Source organism: Vulpes vulpes, chromosome 14, assembly GCF_048418805.1.
Source record: "Vulpes vulpes isolate BD-2025 chromosome 14, VulVul3, whole genome shotgun sequence".
In the NCBI taxonomy this organism is placed as follows: Eukaryota; Metazoa; Chordata; class Mammalia; order Carnivora; family Canidae; genus Vulpes; species Vulpes vulpes.
In genome coordinates, this window is record NC_132793.1 from 18,225,936 (window position 1) to 18,247,735 (window position 21,800).

At 44.2% G+C, this 21,800-nt stretch overlaps 1 protein-coding gene across 13 annotated transcripts in view; it reads left to right on the plus strand.

Moving 5' to 3' along the window:
* CHD6 (chromodomain helicase DNA binding protein 6) overlaps positions 1-21,800 on the plus strand; it is a 202,143-nt gene that overhangs the window by 143,131 nt on the left and 37,212 nt on the right. For all 13 annotated transcript variants that reach the window (XM_072735839.1, XM_072735842.1, XM_072735833.1 and 10 more), the window contains 9 exons: positions 1,214-1,378; positions 2,674-2,853; positions 3,846-3,956; positions 5,697-5,899; positions 6,572-6,771; positions 7,475-7,634; positions 12,686-12,775; positions 15,131-15,234; positions 20,537-20,666. In XM_072735839.1, the coding sequence (XP_072591940.1) occupies positions 1,214-1,378; positions 2,674-2,853; positions 3,846-3,956; positions 5,697-5,899; positions 6,572-6,771; positions 7,475-7,634; positions 12,686-12,775; positions 15,131-15,234; positions 20,537-20,666 (1,343 nt within the window). The remainder of the gene's footprint in view (positions 1-1,213; positions 1,379-2,673; positions 2,854-3,845; positions 3,957-5,696; positions 5,900-6,571; positions 6,772-7,474; positions 7,635-12,685; positions 12,776-15,130; positions 15,235-20,536; positions 20,667-21,800) is intronic.

The following is a 21,800-nucleotide window of genomic DNA, read 5'->3' on the forward strand; positions in this document are numbered from 1 at the left end:
ATTATGAGAAACTAGAGGACAGAAACCTGGTCTCTCCAACAAAAAAAGTTGCATTGAGTGGCATTTAGGTGGCTCCATCGGTTGAGCTCTGACTCTTGATTTCAACTCAGGTCGTGATCTCAGGGTCATGAGATCAAGTCCTCCCTCAGGCTCTGCACTCAGAGTTTTCTTTTCCTTCTCTCTCCCTACCCGCTCTCTTATGCGCCTACACACTCTGTCAAATAAATAAAAATACTTTTTTAAAAGGTTGCATTTGAAAAAGGGAGAAGTCAAAAGCAAGGAGTATCTGTAGATTGAAAGAGAATGGAGACAGATCAACCCGCTACAACATATGGGCCCTATTTACATCATTCATTCATTCATTCATTCATTCCTTCATTTATTTATGATAATCACACACACACACACACACACAGAGAGAGAGAGAGGCAGAGACATAGGCAGAGGGAGAAGCAGGCTCCATGCACCGGGAGCCCGACGTGGGATTCGATCCCGGGTCTCCAGGATCGCGCCCTGGGCCAAAGGCAGGTGCTAAACCGCTGTGCCACCCAGGGATCCCCCTATTTACATCCTAATCCAAAGAAGCAAACTTAATATGCCTATGAGATAAGTAGGGAAATTGGGACACTGGCAAGATGGTTTATACTAAGTGTTCATATTTTGAAGTGTGACAGTGGCAACGACAAGAATCCTTGTCTTTTGAATTATATATTGAAATACATGAAGATGAAACTGTAGGATGCCTAGGATTTGCCTCATAAGTCTTAGAGGATGGGGGCATAGTAGAGATGAGAAAGGATTGTGCATAAGAGGTCATTCTCCTTTTCTCTACTTTTGTCTATGTGTGAAAATTTCTTTCTAGTAAAATGAAAAAGTGAAAAACTGGTGTTGCCAGCTCTGAGGGATTTGCCCAGAGAGCAGGACAGCATCCGAGGAATGAGTGGCAACACTCAGACCATAAGCTGGGGAGGGTAGGAAGTCGTGTCCTTCTTATCACTTTATCCCAGCATATGGTAGTCACTCAATAAATAATGGTATGAAGAAGTGAGTGAGTTTGAAGGGGCAGATCTGGGTGAATTTTGTTCCAAAAATGATCCCATGACTTAACTGTGAGAGCTGGCCACTTACACCACATGGTATTTGAACACTTCCCTGTTTCTTGAGCTGCTGCCATTGTATCTGGTGACATGATGTATATGACCTTCCTTTCTAGGCTCAGGCCCGATGTCATCGGATAGGCCAGAGTAAGGCCGTGAAGGTATATCGTCTTATTACTCGGAACTCCTATGAGCGGGAAATGTTTGACAAAGCCAGCCTAAAGCTGGGTCTGGACAAGGCTGTTCTTCAGGACATAAACCGAAAGGGCAGCACCAATGGAGTGAGTATGACAGTGCCTGCCCGGGGTTCTCAAGGAGCACTCATCACACAGCCTGGGCCCCTCTAGAGTCTTCCTTCCTACAGCTGCTTTAAGATTCACTTTCACTAAATTGAGTCAGGTTGCATGTCTTTTTTTCTGAGTCCTTCCCCACAGCAGAGGATAATTCAGGGTCAGGTGTCTGCATTTTACAGATGCATAAAGGGAATCTAGGCACAGTTATGGGGTAGAATTGCCCAGCGTGCAGTAATGTTTCAGTAAGCTGAGTTTTTAACCATGCTTATTAGAAGTCAGTAGATCTTAACACTCTAAACATCTCTTGTCACCACGACTTATCTCATACTCCATACTTTGAGCTTCCCGAGGTATAATGGAACCTATTTTATCTGTATCGCCCATGGCCCCTAACAGTACTTGGCATATTAAAGATGTTCAGTGCATGATGGTCAGTAAAAAAAATGAATAAATTAACAGCTTGCAGTATGGCAGTTAATAAAAAATCTTTTTCCCCCTCCACAGGGATGAAAAATTGCAGCTAAGATTCCTAAGCCATATTAAATTATAGGCCAACAAACCAGAGTATCTCCTTAATCTCTGGACTCAGGGCATCAAAGGTTGGGAATTAAAACCTTCTAAATGAGTTGTCTTCAGTCCAGATGTTCTATATCCTCTTAGCTATGCATATGTTGCTAAGTATAATACTTCAAGTTACCAGTGCTGGGAGTCATGGAATTCCCTTTTGTGATGGATAGAAAGAGAACCAGATTCTTAATTAGAACCAGGAAAGAGTGTTTTGAACTCCTATTTCCTGTTTTCAACAAGCAGTTGAGAAGATCTCACTTGGCACAGGATCCTTTCTTTAGTTGAGAAATGACATCATTTCCAATACTCATGTATTTATTTAATAACGAATAAATCATCATTCTTTAGCTCATTTAGTACATCTGGAGGTTTTTAAAAAGATACAGACTCAAACTAAAACATTAAATGGTGCATAGTTTCAATGGTTTGTGACATTCAATAGTAACCAACGTCCTGAGGAATGTTGGGGCCATCGGGTCTTGTGCTGGCTTTTATTCCAGAGCTCCATATAGAAGATAACCTGCCGGCCCTCTCCATAGTTTTTTTGAGCATCTTTATCTGGGCTTTAATTTTCTAAAACTTGTGGCCCATATCTTTATTCTTCTGACATGTGCAGTTAGTGGAGGAAGCATACACTGAATCATGAGGGCAGGTTTGAGGCTCTTTTTCTCCTGTGCATTTTCCACTTTGTGAGTAGCCTTTGGTGACCTGTCCAGGTACAACAACTCTCAAAGATGGAGGTAGAAGACTTGCTCCGGAAAGGTGCTTATGGAGCCTTAATGGATGAGGAAGATGAAGGCTCCAAGTTCTGTGAAGAAGACATAGACCAGATTCTCCAGAGAAGAACTCACACCATCACCATCCAGTCCGAAGGGAAAGGGTCTACTTTTGCCAAGGTATGGCACTTTTTCTCCAGAGTCTGTGTTGGAGTGGGAGCAGAAAGAAAACTATTCTTTGATCTTCGTTGGCCAGGCTTTGTTTTCTCTGAATGCACACTGTTGAGATTGTCTGTACATTTTTTTGTGTGTAAGACTAAAAATGCAGGTTCTTAGGGGGATTCTGAGTAATGAACCAGAAGCTGTATAGAAAAGAAACACCACTCCTGTCATTTGATAGCTGATCTTCAGCAGACAAGACAGACACTTTAGTTTATACTTTGCGCTACTCACTGTTCACAAAGACTGCTCTGACACTTTTGAATGGTCATCTGGATTTCCTTGTAGAGCACTACTGTCCAGATCCTGAAATTCCAATGAGCATTCCATTCCTCAAACTGAAGCAAGTGTTTTTGCTCATATCATGAGAAAAGACATGTTAGTCTAGATTCCCAGCTGCTAGTCTAGATGCCTCTTTCCTCTACCCTTCAGCTTACTGGATTTCAAATTCCAGCTCACTCTCCAGTGTTTCTGACCACAGGCTCTGGATGCACTGTGGCCTGTTTGATTGACTCACATAGGACTTCTTCAGTAGGACATCCTGTGCTTTGTGGGTGCTACCCAATTTAGTGCCTTTCCTATAGTATACATGTGTGAAGATGGTGAACTGAAAGAAAAATCCCATCTAGGAAAATTGGAAGAAGCAACCCTTTTGTAGGGAACTAGACATCAAGTGACACATTGCCACTGGAAAGCAGAGGCTTTCCTTCTGCTTCCAGTTTTCAGTTCCAAAAAATGATCTATACGTTGAAATTGTAATTTCCTTACCCAAGCTTTAGAAAAGAACAGTCTTGAGATTTTCACATTCACTTGGGAGGCTCTGTTAGGGGTTTCAGTTTCAAATGCAGTTGGAGGACATACTTGAGATTCTGATATATTTGAAATAAGTCAGGTGGTATTATCAGTTTGTACTATGTTCAAGTGTACTTTATTGACTTTCATCATCTCCACAGGCTAGCTTTGTGGCTTCAGGAAACAGGACAGATATTTCCTTAGATGACCCAAACTTTTGGCAGAAATGGGCTAAAATAGCTGAATTGGACACTGAAGCAAAGAATGAAAAGGTATAGTACTGAGAATGTTGTGTTCCATGGCAATTTCTCTGTGTCTCATAGGATCATAAATTACCGCACAGCTCAAGTCATTATTCACTCCAGAGCCTTAGTCCTAAAATGAGCTGCTATATGTGACATACTTAAAGTATGCCTGACACATAGAGCTCAATAAATGTTCATGGTTACAATTTCAAAATGACCTAATGGGACAAGCAGTCTGCTAGACACCTGGGAAATTTGACAAAGGCATTTAGAACTGGAACTGGCCACACACAGGTCAAGTTCAGCCCTCTGACCTAAGCCACCGTCCCATCCTTGCCACGTGACTATTTTGCATCTGCTTCAACACTTCTATGAAAGAGACTTTGCCTGTGACAGATACTCCAGAGGAACAAAGAAGGGTTTGTTGGCCTCCCCTCCATTCTTTAAGTATCTCGAGTTTTCCTACTTCTGAACATGAGAAAGAGAATAGCCCTGGAAGGCATCCAGAGTCTGACATCAGTTCACCTATGACTATGCCTCTGATCAAGGCAGTTGCCCCACTGAGATAAGTGAGCAGGACATGTGACAAAAGGAGGTGGCGTTTTCCCCTCAACAGGGTTGGCAATAATTGTGAATACACCTGCCTAGCCTACAAGGAGACACCCCTTCAGTGTTCATCTTGTCTCCCCTTTCCTCCATCTCTGGCCCTGTCACTTCACTCCAGGATGCACACACGTCACTTTCTACTTGTCCTCTTTGGTGGCTGTCGAACTCCCTTGGACCCACAAGCCCAGGAGACAGTCCCTGCTCGTATCTAGCTGATTCAGTAACCAGCACCCAGCCTTAACTCTTCTGTGGGATCACCAGAACTCTCAGTCCAACCTCTTTTCTTAAGTATGTAGTCTGAAGTCCCTTGAGTAACCTGTTAATAAGTAACTCCTGTTTTACAAGGTCACAGTCAAGAAGTTACTCTGTGGGATAGTGGGCAAGGGTGGAGAGAAAAAGCTCTTGTTCTAGAGATATTTATAAACAGCAGGAGCGTGCAAGGCGTGCAAGGTAGCAGGGTTACGCCACAGCGTATCTGGGCTATACAGACAAGTATTTAGGAGCTTAACTGAGCTTTGGGAAGAAATATGGGGGAAGGAAGGAAGGATAAAGAACAGGAGGTAGTGGGGATTGGGAAAGAGGCAATGGTTTTGGCACAGCTGCTGCCAGAATGAGCTGAGGATCCTGGGCTGGGGATTTTGTCTTCAATGAAAGACAAAAGGTTAGGAGTTAGTGCCCATGGAAAGCAGAGAGTGAAATAGCAAGAAATGTGTGTGTCTTCAGAAAGTGACTGAACAGATGAATGTGTCCAACTCCTTCTGCCTCTAGAGCACAGGCTGCCTCTGCATGCTGGGCAGAACAGCTGGAGAGTATCACTCCAGCCTTTCTTGGCAAGAGCGGACCACTACTCTGGGCACTGGGAGGTCTTACTTGCCATACCTGCTCTGCTAGCAGGACTGCAGAAAGAGCAGATGGTGGTGGACAGCAGTGGGGGCTTTGGGGAACATGCCATTTCTAGTGAGTCTCAAAGAATCCCCTCTGCTTGTCGTAGACATGGCAGGTGTACTGGGAAGAGCCTTTCCTGCTGGAGGATGAGGCCACGTGTGGCTCTCTGCTGGATGTGTCCTCAGGACCCAGGACCAGCCACAAGATGGGCATGTGTATTGTGATGGGGGTAGAGCAAAGGGGGACTCTCTCTTCACCCGATGTCTCTGTTTCTAGGAGAGCTTAGTGATTGACCGGCCTCGAGTGAGGAAGCAGACCAAACACTACAATTCCTTTGAGGAGGATGAGCTCATGGAGTTCTCAGAGCTAGATAGTGACTCGGATGAAAGGCCCACGAGGTCTAGACGCCTCAATGACAAAACCAGGCGCTACCTCCGAGCTGAGTGCTTCCGGGTGGAGAAGAACCTGCTCATCTTTGGGTGGGTATTGACTTTGTCTGTGTGTTGTTATCCAGTCCCTAAGATTCATCCAGTTTGTCTCTCCAGTCACCTCTAAGAATTCCAGGCTGATGGAGGATCTGTTAGAGTAGGAGAGAACTGTGCTTTTTGCCCATGGCCCCCCTCAGTCATTGTACGCTCTGCTGCCATATTGTAGACGTGCCATGATTTTCTCATGTGCTTGTCACAGCAAATCTCTGTTACTAATTTGCTGCCTGGTACTGATTTCCTGCTTTCCCCCCTCCAAGGACATATAAGGAGTCCTCACAACAGATGTTAGAGTGAGGGCATGATTCATGCAGGGCTCTGGTTCTGGTAGAAGTAGAAGGTTTAGCTTCTGGGAGCTCACCATTGCTTTTGATTATTGCAGCTGGACTCTCTTAATTCCAAATCTATTCCCTGCTCCAAATAGTTTCATCCCTCCCTCGTTAACATTTGAGTGACTATATGAAGCTCTCGATGTCCAGGTCACCTTAGTGACATGTGGTGTGCTACTGCATGTGGTCCTTGAAGGCCTTTCAGGGCACAGCCCTTGAGGTGATTAGTAGACCCAACAGATGATGAGAAGCACTGTTGGCTCCTGTTTGTCCTGCAGTGTTGAGGGCATGCATGGCCCTTCCTCCCTCCAATGCCCTTCTGTATTTCTACTCTCAGCTGGGGCCGGTGGAAGGACATCCTGACTCATGGGCGATTCAAGTGGCATCTGAATGAGAAGGACATGGAGATGATTTGCCGGGCCCTGCTGGTATACTGTGTCAAGCATTACAAGGGGGACGAGAAGATCAAGAGTTTCATTTGGGAATTGATCACACCTACCAAAGATGGGCAGGCCCAGACCCTCCAGAACCACTCAGGTGAGCGGTGACAGGGCCATGCCTGAGTAGTGGGAGCCCCCGTGTGCTCCCATCCCTCTCCCTTGTTGCCCCAGGTTGCTGTGCTTTGGGAGATTCCTCTTTCTCAGGTATATCTGAAAATGACAGCTGCGGGAGAGGAAGAGGATTCCTTCAGTTCTCCCTCAGACTCATCCAGTATTACTTAAAATGTTTTGTGGAAGTACCATCGGGCCCTCCTGAGGTTTCCCACGTGCGAGGCCTGTTCGCTGACCTGAGCATCACAGGGCTTCCTCCTCTGACCTGGGGTCACACCATGTGCTCTGTGGTGTTTCTCTTACATTTCACCATTCTGTCCCAGTCCTGTCTGTGCCTTTTCTTGTGCTGTGCTTCTCCTTCCCTGTGCTCGGCCATTGCTCACCTTCACATTTCAGATCTAGTGTGCCTTTTTTCCTGACCAGATTGAAAGTTCCCTGGGGGGCACAGGTGATATTCTTGATCCACATGGGTAAATTCTCACTGCCTGACTGAGCAGTCCTGGAGTTTACTGAGCTGGGGGCCAGGCGTATCTCCCCACTACTAGCATTGCTTGGTGGACCGAGGAGTGGGGTCTGTCATCCAGGGCTACTACACACAGCCCAGCTACCTCTCTGCAACCCCAGCCCAGCTCTGTTCTGCCCCCTGTGTTTAAGCTGCCCAGGTTCATCTACCTGCCTTTCTGTTTCAGGGTTGTCAGCTCCAGTCCCCAGAGGGAGGAAGGGAAAGAAGACCAAGAACCAGCTGCTGCTCCCAGAGTTAAAGAACGCAGATTGGCTGGCCACCTGCAACCCCGAGGTGGTCTTACATGATGACGGCTATAAGAAACACCTCAAGCAGCACTGCAACAAGTGAGTGTGTCCCTCCCCAACCCTGGTGGCAGCTCCACATGGACTGTCTGGACTCCTAGGATCCCCACGGGGCTATGGGAGACCACTCAATACCACCATGCAAAGTCTGGAAAAGCAGAATGTGTGGTCTAAGCTGGGTCAGGATCCCTTCACATAAAGCTTGTCTTACTCCTTTAGCAACATCTCCTCTCCCCCAGAACCTGGATTCTCTACTAATACATACAGCCTGTACCCCTGAGGGTTTTTCTGACCCAACTCTCTAAATCCAGTTAGAACACTGGTGATTTCATTATTCTCTCTCCTTCTGCCCCTGAGGTCACACTAGGGAGAGCAGGAGACAGACCTTAGTGGCCACCACTCTTGGCCTCCCCCCTCTCACATACCAAGTTGCTGCTGCTGCTTCTCATTGGCTGTTGCTGCTCAGGGCCTCCAATTGTTTGACACACATGCATTTGAGATGTATCCATTATATCTCTAGGCCCTGGGCTAACACCAGGCACGGGGAGAAGTGCAAAGGAAACAGTGACAAAAGATGAAACTGCTCTTATGCAGTTTAGTTTGGGGAGGTGGGGCACCCAACCACTAAGCAGTGACGAGCTGCACCTGGATACTTGCATCACCTGGTATGGGGGAATCCTTTAGAACTTAGAGGGCCCTCGGAGACCCCCTAATCCAGCTTCGCAGGCCTTGTGAGGGTGATCTCCCCGACGCTCCCACCCAGCAGTGAGCAGGCCTGTGCTGCCACACCTCTGGTTATAACCATAGAATTTAAGCGATAAATAAGAGCTTATTTACTTCTAAATTAGTATGTTTTGATAAGTTTTTCTTTCTTCCCTGTGTCATCAACCTAATGGTCCTGTGGTTGCGGTTGGGTTATGTTCTTTGTCTTTTATGAATGAAGCCTCATCCTTTCCCTTCGTCTCTCTAAACCTTTGGATGGAGGCCTCATGCCCACACTATAATAAAAACTGCACAGAGGTACAGCCTCTTTGGGACAGTAGTTCTCAAGTTGAGAATATAAGGGCACATGGTTGATGGTAGACCTGCCTGCGGCAGGACTCAGTAGCATGCTCCATGTGACTGACTCTGAGTCACCATGGAGGGGACACACAGAGGGGGCAGCCTTGGTAAAAGGACTTGTAGGAGACCTTGCATGGCAAGCTCACTGAGGATTCTCTTGTACATTAAGCATCCATCTTTCTTGAACAAGTGACATGCAGTAAAAAATGATGTTTGGGGAGAAAAACAATCTGGCAACAGCAAGATAGAGTGGGCCAACCTAAGGCTGAATGACCATCTTGGAGAGTTCTGTCATAATTTAAGTATTGATCATGAGGACCTAGCGGAGAGTGCTAACCATAGAATTGGGGAGAAAGGTCAGCTGTGAAAGATGTGACAAAGGAATAATGAATACATAACATGTGATAAGGAATACATAAGCAGCTAACTCCAGGATTGTGAGCTTCACTGGCTGGGAAGCTAACAGTGCTTGGTCCAGGACAGAGTCAGAATCCTTACATCTACTGAACGAGGAAGAGCAAAACGAAGGACTTAGGTTTTGCCCTGCTAACTTAGAGCAGTAGCATTGGCTGTTCATTCACAACTGCATACATGGATGTGGAGTCCTGAAAATAGGCTGAGCTGGAGGGGTTGGTATAGAAGTTCCCCTGACACCTGCACAGATGATCACAGATAATGACCAGAACCGTTTTTTGACCTTTGAGGAATATCTTAACATTTCTGACCACCACCTCCAAGACTTTCCTGAGAGCATGCCTGACCCTGGGAATTGAAGAATGCAGTAGGTGTACCTGGCTGGCTCTGTTGGTGGAACATGCAACCTTGATCTCGGGGTTGTGAGTTTGAGCCCCACGTTGGGTGTAAATTGCTTAAAAAACAGAATACAGTAAAGTGTTTCTCTGAGTTCAGAGAAGCTATTGTTTATTATCCTGACCTAATAGAAACTACTGCCCTCTTGGGCAGCCCCAGTGGCCCAGAGGTTTAGTGCCTCCTTTGGCCCAGGGTATGATCCTAGAGACCGGGGATCAAGTCCCACATCGAGCTCCCTGCATGGAGCCTGCTTCTCCCTCTGCCTGTGTCTCTGCCTCTCTCTCTGTTTCTGTCATGAAAAAATAAATAAAATCTTAAAAAAAAAAAAAAAAAGAAACAAACAAACAAACAAAAAGAGAAAGAAAGAAAGAAACTACTGTCCTCTTTAGCTCTGGCTCAGCAAGAGCCAGAGACTCTAAGCCAGCAGAGACTCTGCAGCTCTTCCCACTCAGTATGGAAGTTCTGTGGACAGTACCCTGACAGGGAATCTTGAGCCTTCCTACTGATATGGGAGCTTACCATTTCTCAGCAAGGCTCATTTAATTACCAGATGATTCTAATTAATTGTCCCTTCTGTATATTGAATCTAAAATCTGCTTCCTTGAAACCTCCACCCATTGATCTTGGGTCCTGGTTTTGCCCTGAGGCACACTGAAGAACAGGCAGACTTTTTTCAGCAAAACTGGACTGTGAGCTTTTAGAATTGTAGGCTCTGTAAGCAATTGTACTGCCATTCCAATATCAGATATGGGTTAAGACAGGCTGTGAGATTGGGACTGCCTGGATTTAAATCTTGGCCCTCTTACTATGAGCAGGTGCATTACTTGACTTCTTTATGCCTTTATTTCATATAGAAAATAAAGATGATATTAGTCCCATCTCTTAACACTGCTATTTGGATTAAGGGAGCTAACACATGCTGCCAGTAGTAAGCACTCAAAGTGTTGTTTGGTAGTGGTAGTAGTATTATTTAGGCACAGGAAATTGTCGTCAAAAGAACTTTAAAAAATTAAAAAACAACTGCCTCAGAATCAAGCAATGAGTCAGGAGAGTGGTCATCCATTTGGGAGTGGGAGTAGTGACTAGAAGAGGACCCAAGGAGCCTTCTGCTGACATGTTCTGCTTCCTTATCTGGGTCTTGGGTTCACAGATGTCCTCAGTGTGTGGAAATTCATCAGGCTGCATGTATATCTAAAGTACACTTTCTGGGGATCCCTGGGTGGTTCAGCGGTTTAGCACCTGCCTTCGGCCCAGGGCATGATCCTAGAGACCCTGGATCGAGTCCCGTGTGGGGCTCCCTGCATGGAGCCTCCTTCTCGCTCTGCCTGTGTCTCTGCCTCTCTCTCTCTCTCTCTCTGTCTCTCTCTTTCTATCTCTCGTGAATAAATAAATAAAATCTTAAAATAAATAAAGTACACTTTCTGAAGTATAGTTCATATCAACAAAATGTGGGGTTTTAGGGTTTTTTTCCAAGAAAGCAATCAAGGAAAGAGCAATAATGCCACCCAAATATTAATGGGTTTTGTTTGACTAAAGTAAGGGTATTACATACCTGCTCCATTTCTCCTTCCCTTTGAGTTTAGATGTCAACTGGGATTATCCTCTCATTCACGGTGGGTTGCCCATCTGTCCCCTGAATTGACTGGCTTCTCATTTGAAAAGTAAATACTATTCATTTTAAATTCTATTCCCTTCTGTTGTAGATATTACCAAATACCAACATATCTCTGTTTAGAGAAATAGAGACAGCTCTTTGATTTTCAGAAAAGCCTTCCTGCATTTGGGCTAGATCTAAGCAGGCAGGAATACCATATCTAAGACCTCATTCCAGTTCCTACTAAGGAGGTCAGCAGCTATTGTCAGCAAGATAGAAGGATTAGTGGCTTTTATAAATTCTTAGATTTCTTATTGTCTGAGCTTTAAAAAGAAATAAATCTCAAAATTATTTGAGTTGATTGACAGCTGAGGTAAGAAATGGCATACTGGAAAAATAAGCACGTTCTTTCCATTCTTAAAATTCTAATTTTGTGTGTTGCCACCTACTACTTGAGCCCAGGGTGGCACTTTATGTATTTTTTAAAAATTATCAAAAATAACCTTTCCTCCCACCTCTGATTCCCATTTCCCCCTCCAGAGGCAGCCACTGCTAACCTGGTTCTTCCAGGGATATTCTGGGCATGGACCAGCTTAGGTGAATGTACAGCCTCCCTAAAATAACATACATTTTATATACTGTTTGTGCTCTGTGCTCTATTTCTCTCTTTTTAAAATAACTTATATGAAGATCAGTTCCTGTGTATGTAAATGGACCTTTATTTTTAATAGCTGGCCTTTACTCTTGCCTGGTTTTTAACAAGTTACAAGTCCTTCTCTGTATATGAGACTAATCGAATATGAAGCATCTCCTTGGACAACTTCTCTATGCCTACCCTTACCTTCACCCTGTTTCTGAGTGCATTTAGCCTTCCTCACCCTCACTCATGCCCCACCCCACCCCACCCCACCCCGCCCCCAGTCATCTTCTGTACTGTAATTCCTTCTTGGTTGGCCTCTTTTCACAATTAAGATGCTATAGGCTTTTTAGGAACAGGGCTAAATTGCTTAATTATGTGCCTCACAGTACCCAGCATGGTTGCCCAACAAATACTTGCTTAATTGCCTTGTCTCAAACAGTTTGGTGCCTGTCCTTGGACCTTGAGTGTGCTCTCTGCAGAATCCAGGGAACTGAGCACCTCAGGAGAGAAGATGTGATTATGTTTGGGCAGTATTGCCATGAAAAAGACTTGTAAATATACATTTTAACTACATGCAAGTGAAACTAAAAACAGCACCACTGAACATGACCTACTCTTCAGTAAATTAGTAAACTGGTAACCAGCTTCTTGGAGGGCAGCACTGCCTGAGAGCTCATTGTTGAGGGGTGGGGTACTGACTACTCTTATAGACCAGAACAGATAAGTGTTTCTGCTGCTGTCCAGTGCTTACAGGGTGACCTAACAGATGACTAGTGAGATACATTTTTTCTGTGTAAAATGGGGATAATCACAGTAGCACCTGTTATTAGTACCTTGGGTTTTGTTTTTCTAGTGCTTTCAGATATTATTTCACGTCACTAATGACATAGGAATTCCCAGAATTTCCTTGTGTCCACTTGGGGGTGGCAGCCTATAGGCAGCTCATGGGTTCTGACACATTTGCATTAATGTGTTTACCTTTCACAGGGTACTTTTGCGAGTCCGGATGCTGTACTACCTAAAAGCTGAAATACTGGGAGAGGCAGCTGAGAAAGCGTTTGAAGGAACCCCTGCCAGGTAAACCAAGGCATCCGTAGCTCTTAGTGCTAATGAGCTGCCATAAGGTACTTGTTCATGGAGATGGACAAAGCTGCCTGTGCTTTGAGAGGCCTATGTTTGCACTCAGCCTAGGGTCAGTTACCTACATGGTGGAACAGGCAGGTCTCTAACATGTAAAATGAAGGAGAAATCTTTCTCCACAGCACAGTTTTCGGTGAGGTTTTGAATTAGTTTGCTTTTCTTAATGGTTTTGTAACATTGGTTTGAATAGTCATTTCTCTGCCTTAACTAGTTATTCTCGGATGAGTATTCACACTCTGAGTCATTGTGGGTTGAATAGTCATACTTTGATACGTTTGGTCCAACAGGTATGCACTAGGCATTTTGCTCAAAATCCCACTCTTGGCCGTAGTGCTCTTCCACATTTGAGCAGTTCTCTGTATTTGCTAATCATACTGATAATACCTAATACCCTGTTTGATTGTTTGCACCTTAGTTTTGTAAACTAGTGTTTCCAAAACTATAGAATCCTATGGGAATCTCCCAAGATTTCAGAGAATGAGGCTCCCATTTCAGAACCATGCTCCCACCTACCACTTGATGAAGCCAGACAGCCTCCTTCACCTTCCCCAGACGCGCTGTTTGCTCTGGCCCTTTTTGATGCCCATCATTCCCAGAGAAAACCAGAAGGAGTAATATTTCATCTTTGCTTTGGGATTACCTGTGGCCAAGGTTTCTTCTTCCTTTTTTTTTTTTCCGTTAAGCAATCCTAATGGCTTTAGAGGTCATGAGGGCACTGGAAAAGAGGGAATATGCTTTCTGTAGTTACTGTAGTCATTTTTAATAGGTATTGGGAGTTTGAGTGCTCTGGTAAAAAGATTCAATTCATGAGTCATAGAAATGCAGCAGAATTCAACATGATCATTTCTGTCAGGTGTTACCTGGCAGAAATAATCTACCTCAGCTTCCTCATCCCACTATCAGATGCTTTCTTAGACCATGTAGATGGAAGGAGACAATGTGGATGGAAGGAGATAGGTACAGCACAGAAAGTCCATTACCCACCCCCTTTCCTCCTTTCCTCTGCTCTCCTCAATCCTGGCTGTTATGGGTCCTTACTGTGCCATGAGGAATGAGTAACAGTTCATCCCAGAAAAGTCACTTAGCTCATGGCACCACTCTGGCAGAGCAGTGGGCCCTACAACAAGAGCCAGATAGAGCACTGCCTGGAAAGGTAGGGCCATGGACCACCATTCCCACAGAGGTAGCTGGCCTTGAGGAGGAACAGTTAGCTGTGTGTCACAAGAAGAGCTTGATGGAAGAAGAAATTTGAGATGCTATAGAGAAGCCATCCCAGAAAGCAGGTAGGTGGGAGAGAGGAACCATCAGGTGAATTTTTCTCCCCCAGACCCAAAGCCTTAAAGAGTAAGGACTATGCTCAGGCAAATGAAGACCGGGAGCTAAGGGTCCATGTGAGCTTTCAGAACATGGACAGAATTCATTCAGTGAGGGGCTAATGGCACTCGGCCTGTATGTCTGCTCCCTAGGGCAAATTATGTTCATCCCTTTGGCCAGGAGCAGGGTAATTGGTGTTCTGTTTTGTTTTGTTTTTTAAGATTATTTATTTATCTATTCATGAGAGACACAGAGAAAGAGGCAGAGATACAGGCAGAGGGAGAAGCAGGCTCCCCACAGGAAGCCCCATGTGGGACTTGATCCCAGGATCACACCATGAGCCAAAGGCAGATGTTCAACCACTGAGCCACCCAGGTGCTCCTGGTGATCAGTTTTGACCCAGCAGACTACTCACTGCCAGACGGTGCCACCTAATGTGGGACCTATCCTCTGAAAGACTGTCTTCATATCCTGGAATGTACCAGTGCTGACTGCCTTATTCTCAAACAGTGCTTGAGATCTCTACATGTTGAACCAAGATGATTCGGGTACTTTTCAGCATTTGATTGTGTATGAATTTGACAATATGAAGATTGTTCTACCTGCAGTTGACCAATATATTGATGACGTTTGCTGTGGTTCTCAATTGGAGATGGCTATCTACATTATATATGTGGATCCTAAGGCCCCACCCTAGACTGACTGATGTGTTCTCCAAGAGGAGCTTCAGGATTCTGTGTCAGTCAGTCTAAGGTGAAGCCTGGAAATCAAGTACATATGTGGAAATAGCTCACTGGGTGGGCGTGATGGAAAGTCCTGGTGAAGAAACCTTGGCCCGCCGCCTTCTGAATCCTTGTAACTTCAGCCTCTTAGCACACAACCAGGAATGTTGCTGAATACCAGGGGTCAGCCAGTAGCTCTTGCATTGTTTTCTGTCTACGTTGAAGGAACTCTGAGTCCATGCCCTTCCTTCCACAGGGAACTAGAAGTGCCTCTGCCTGACATTGACTACGTGGAGATCCCAGTGGATTGGTGGGATGCTGAGGCTGATAAATCCCTTCTGATAGGCGTGTTCAAACATGGTGTGTATTTCAGTGAGTGCTCTCCCTTTCCTGAGAAACTCTGTAGCCTGCTGCACATCTTTGGTAGGAAGTAGAGCCTCACCTCTGTCCTCTCAGATAAATGTGTGAGTCATGAAAATATGGTGAATGTTAATACCAGTGAGGACCTTTACAAGGGATGTTGTGGTTCACTGTCAGTCCTTGGACTGCCTCACTCTCCTTCACTTTAGAACCCCAGCATCTGGCCTAGTGCCTGGCACATAATAGGCACACAGCATTTCTTGAGTGAAGGAATGAATAAATGGGAAAATGTTAGGTTTTAGCATTTCATATGTATGTAGAATTCTAACATCATTTTAGGTTATCTACACATTCCTAGTGTGTATCATTTTGCCCCATTGGTATAAAAATTTAAGAATACAAGATATTCTTTTTTTCTGTTTTTTGTTTTTTGTTTTTGCTTTTGTTTTTGTTTTTTTGGTTTTTTGTTTGTTTTTTTTTTTCAAGATGGTGTTCTTTTTTTAAAGTGTGGTAACCAAGAGTCCAGAGGACTGAGAGAGGTTTTGAGCTTGGAGAAACTGAAATAAATGTCCCCTTTCTTCACTTCCACCACTGTCTAAGTACTTGCCCTTGCCCTCAGCCAGCAGTCAAGGTGAATGATGGAAGCACCACATGATAGTCGCCGTAATGTGCCTGGTAGATACCTTTCCTATTAAGGTATCCTTTCCGGTTAGTTAACTGAAATCTTATACTGGAGAGCAGGATTTAAAGTGGAGAGAGCTGGTCATATCTGGCTTTTACTTGTCAGCTCTGCCACTTACTAAATGTAAGACCTTGAACAAATCATAAATTTCTCTGACCAGTTTCCTCATCTGTACCATAGGGATAGTATCGAAACAGCTTACCTGGAGGGTTGTTTGAAGATTCAATGAGACCATGTATGTAGACTGCCTAGGGCAGGGCTCAGCAGTAGATAGAAGTGTAGGAGATGGTTAGTGCTCTTCGGCTATTGCTTGCTGTTCTCGCTTTGGAAAGTTAACTTTCTCAGACATCCCTAATCAGTAGAATTCCCAAATCAGTAGAATTCAGCATTTGGAGGCCAACCAATCACATTTACTTAACAGCTATGCCTATGCATATTTTAATGAGGAATCCCCTCAAACTTGGAAGGGCTACTGAGAGCCCTTTATCAGACCACTTGGGTTAGGATGAGCAGTGCTGTCCTTGAGAGCTACCTGTGATGATGGAAGGGTGTCCTGTCTCTGCACTGTCCACTGTGGAGTCCACTGGCCACATGTGACTATTGAACACTTGAGATATGGCTGGTACAACTGAGCAACTATATTTTTAATTTTACATGATTTTTAATTAATTGAAATTTAAATAACCACATGTGGTACCTCTTTTGGACAGTGCAGGGCTGGAACTCGGCTCTGAAGTGGGAAGAAGAAACATGTGACCTCTTTTAAGCACAAGCAACCACAGTGCACCCAAAGCTTGGTTTCATTTAATTTGGGAAAGAACCTAAAGACAAATTGCCAGAAACAGCCAGATTCAGAGCATCTGAACATGGTGTGCAAGAAAATCCATTGATCCCTGTGTCTCATTTCAGTGGTAGTTTTAAGGTACATGACCACATCATTGGTGGAGAGAATGTGATGTGGAAAAGGGACAAGATGAGAAGTCCCAGCAATAGGACAGATAGAATCTACATGCTTCTGCTCCGTCCCTCCTCTGACTCAGCACAAAAGCCTGAGTGGGTTAGGACAATAATGTGAAACTACCTAGCTGCACATGAAACAGATAAAGGAAAATCCCCAAATGAAGAGGTCACTTAAAGCCAGAGCTGAAAGCTCACTGGTGGGACAGCAAGCCAGAGGGATAGACTTGGTTTTTAATGCCTGCACAGAAAAAGGAAACAAGTCCCTCCAAGAAAGGAGGGCAAGAAAAGGCTCTTTGACTAGCCCAGGGAAGCAGAGATAGAAGAACATACTCCTGAGAAATAGATGGAGACATGGAAGAGAAGAAGAAGTGGAAGATAGAATGCAGTTGCCACGGAAGGAGTAAAGCAGGGTATGCCAGGCAAGTGCTAACCACAGCCAGAAACCAAACATGTTAAGACCTGGTATGGTGAAATCCATATCTTACAAAAGATCTTTAAGGAAAGAAGGATGGTTTGGGATAAAGAGGGTCTTCACACAACGATGATAGGTATAATTCATGAGGAAGATGTGGCTAACAGTCTAGCCTCACAGTACGTTAGAGGACAGGACTCTCAGGGAGTTCAAGACCTTTTCTCTCCAAGGAAAAGCAAGTTATTACTGGCACCATATCTACTTGCTTTTTCATCCTTGATCAAAGTTTAGGTAGTGGGATTAATCAATTGATCTCTCTTCGTTTTATATTGGGAATGTTCAAGGGTCAACCAGATGGTGTCTAAGGTCACTTCCATATCTAAAACTCTTCTGCTCTATGAAGCAGTTTAGGAGGGTATAAGTTAATGATTCCTGAGTGTTTTCTGAGCACACTGTGAGGTCTTTAAATCCCATGAGATACCCCCAGATTGCTAGTTGAGGTGAACTCAGTACTAGTCATATTCAGGGCTGAGGGCATGTGCATGATGCCTGAAGTGGCTGGTTATAGCATACGATGACTTTAAACATACTGTAAAGATGGGACAACCCGGCCTCTGTACCCACTGCTAGGGGACTGGGTCTAAACCACACATGCACACCTGACTTACCCTTGCGCAAAACCAGCCATGTTTAGTTGGATGGTAACATTGGATCTACCCAGACTGCATTGGATAAATGCCTGTAGTTGGCTTCATGGGCTCATCCTCCTTGGGGTCTTCCAGAATCCAAAACATCGTCCCCCGGACTAGATGCTGCCCATCAGACATTCCATGAGCATAAGCTTAGACCTATCCTCATCTAGGTAACACACCTGACCGCCCCTATATAACTTAGCCCCACAACAGATCTTGCCAGGTGACAGGCTCCCAGATACCTAGCAGCTGGTAGAGATGTGACATTTTCAGGAAGCGAAGCTGTCTGGTATTCACTTTCTAGGAATTTGTGTCAGGAAACCCTCTGCCTCACATCCATCCCATGGAGGCCTAAGTATGAGCTGTGACACTGCCACCATTTTCTTTGTTAAGAAACACAGCCATCTGTTGTCTGAAATTTTAGGGCTCCTTCAGTCTAACCCAGACATAGCCTGCTACAGCCCTACTTAGATCAGAAGGATACACCCGTGGTTCCACCTCTCAGCTGACCTCTGTGCAAGAATTACCTGTACCTATGGTTATTTACAGCAGGAGGGGCTCTATAGCAAACCTGTTCTGAATGAAGCTCTCAATGGCTCTCAGTTGCATTGACTAACTACGGCCCTCTAGGGCAGCCTAGATTTCTGTCATTTTCATTAAGATAAGAGTTTAGTATTTTTGTTTATATTCTTAGAAAGGAGCTTTTAGACTGAAGAGGTAAGCAGCCCACACCCTTCAAAGGCTGTCATAGATGTATTTATTGGCATTGCTCTTAGAGCACCGACAACTCTATAGGCAGTTGGTGGGGTTTCCTAGGGGACTGAATCAGTCACTCTTCGTTGCTTCCAGCTTCATAGCTCACTGAGAAATAGGAATGCAGAATCTGTCTAGACAATGGAACCACACAAGATAAGAGAAAGTCTGTGGAGTAGAAGCAAAGCCAGGTAGTAGGCTGCTGAATTCGCCTGGCCTGCTTTATGCCCTGTCAAACACAGAGCACCTGAAGGCAGGACACTCTCCCAGGAGTAAAAGGCTAGTGGAGAAGGCTTTCAACTTCTCACCTGTCAGATGAAGCACCCCTCTTTTCATGGGAAGCAGCAGTTAGAGATAGTGGCAGGAATTTCCTCAAGGCATCAGGAGAGTTGAGAACATTTCCGTTTTGCCGTAAGTTGTGGTAGAACACGGGAAGAGGGTGTAAATCTTTCTATAACGATTATTGAAAGAGAATCTGGGCAAAACTGACTTATCTTTTGTCAAGCATGTATGGTGTTGGGCCCCACACTAGATACTGAATGTGTAATGATGAGAAAAAAACAGACCCAGATTCTTTTCCTAAGGAGCCCACAATCTCATGAGACAGACTGAACAGTAATCAAATAATCACCCTAAGAAATAGTGAATAAAGAAGAGCATAAGGCATCGCAGTTTCTCCTGCCATGTGCCTCATGCGGACAGCACCTGTCATTGAGATGACAGAAGAGTCATTTTGGATTAAAAGATAAAGTACCTGCAGCTCCTCAGAGAGAGAGAGAGAGAGAGAGAGTACCAGGTGCCGCCTACACAGTGGAGAATAGAACTGCATCCACAGCGATGTGGAGCAAAACCCCACACAGAAGTGAAATACCCAGCAAAGTAACATCCAGTCTGTTCTTCACACCCGTGGTGGTTCTCGTTTTAGGTGCAGCATTTCCATCACTTGTGATGGGCTCTCTGTACATACTGGAAATGGACTTCGTTTCCTGGGAGCAACAAGGAAAGGATTTTGATGATCTTGAAAGTGCTTTCCCCAAGATAGTTTGCTCTAACAATAAGATTTGGATCTTTTCCGTGACCAAATACTAGCTCATTTTCAGGTTATATGAGACTCAATAAAATAATAACAGATTCTCATGCCTGGCATATCAAAGTAAAAGTGATGTTATTTCATTGTTTTGGCTCCCTTTCAAGGGTCTCTTCTGAGTCAAATATGTTCATTCTCTGTTTGACTTTGGGGATGTGGTAAGGGATAATTCCAAAGCCCTGGCCAGTGGATTTGGATTTCACACCAAATGGGTGAATATGGAGGCAGTAGATTGTTTTTAATCTGATTAACAACCACAGTAGATCTCCTTGTATTTTATCCCCTGCACCCATCACTTAGTTCAGTTTCTAAGACATGGGATAAAATTGGACTATCAGAAAACAAGGCCCATTCAGAAGGTAACAAGGTGTCCAGAAGTGGAGGATGAAGAAAAGTTGCAAAGCCAATTTGCCTGATTCCCTTTGCTATCCAAAAGAAGTAAACAAGTGAGCATTGCATCTGTACCTTGTGTCTCTTCATGGACACAGAATATTTACGTAAGCTTTTATTTTTGGTCAAACACTACTCAGAGGCATATACTTTAGCTCAAGGATCTTCCTCAGATAGGAATTCTTAGAGGATTCAATTATTCTTAAATAGTGTTCTTGATTGTTTTATTTTTCACTTAATAAGGGAAACAAAACAATTATACAGTGTCCGGGGTAGATTTTGTGAATTCTAACATGACTTCTAACATTTCTCATTACCCCTATCAGGGTATGAGAGGTACAATGCCATGCGAGCTGACCCAGCACTTTGCTTCCTGGAGAAAGTCGGGATGCCAGATGAGAAGTCCCTTTCTGCAGAACAAGGTGTTACGGATGGGACCTCAGACATTCCTGAAAGGTGAGCCATCTGTGATATGACATGTTATGCCATGAATCTGACCCCCTCCATGTATATCCAGCATTCTCACTATCTCTTCCTCAAACCTAGCATCTTCGCTAAATCTTGCCATGCTGGAACTACTTTCTAAAATTACTGCATTGGTTATATCCTATTCTGCCTCAGGCCTTTTCTTTGACTTCTAAACCAAATACCAAATACCAATTTTGTTCTTTTGAACCAAATACCAGTTTTGTTCTTCATGGGTTCCTCAAACTGCCCACCATCCTACTCTACTCGTCCCTTGTCTGGTTAGAGGATTCTTGAAGAATTCAGACCCTTCATACCTGGCAGAACGCTAAGAGGCACTGCAAGAACAGGCTTCCTGACCTTGAAATGCCTCAGATGAAATTCTGGCATTATTTAAGAATGTGTTGTCCATGAGTAAGGTGAATTAGGAGCCACTGCTTGATGGCTGTGGCACTTAGGCCTTATTTATGGATTGTGTGCAAAAATATGGAGGCATCTCCTTTGGCTGAATTTTACTTACTGTTGGCACAACCCCCAAATCTGTAAATTCATTGGAAAGCTAAATAAACAACTAGAAACTGTGGTGCTCTAAAAATATATATATACATTATAATCATGTATATTTACATATATAAATATTAAATGTTATATTAATATTATGTATATTTTATATATGATAATATATATATAAGGAATACATAATGTGTATCTCTTAGCTTGTATTTGGTAAGCTTTGAACTGATCTTCCCCCTAAAGTAGCAGATACGCTCTCCATTGCCTAGGGCTGTGGTCAGGCCTAACCAGGAGCTCCTAACTACCAGGAGCTTCTGACTACTTGCTAAGGCCAAGAAAAGAGTGAGATACATTTTCCATCTGTCCTTAAGCCGTGATAAACACTTGAGCTACTATAAAGTTCTCTGCTCCAAAGAGAAATTTCCTCCGGGCAGATAATAAAGACTCACTTGAAGAAATGTTAGCAGAAGTGCAACAAGTGCATGGTGACGCTACTGGTAGATGTAGGGGAAGACACTACGTGGGTAAGGTACCTGAATGTAGATGAAGTTTACATTTATGTGGGGCATCTGTTCTTCCTATAGTTAAGCAGTGAGAGATAGTTAAGGTAGG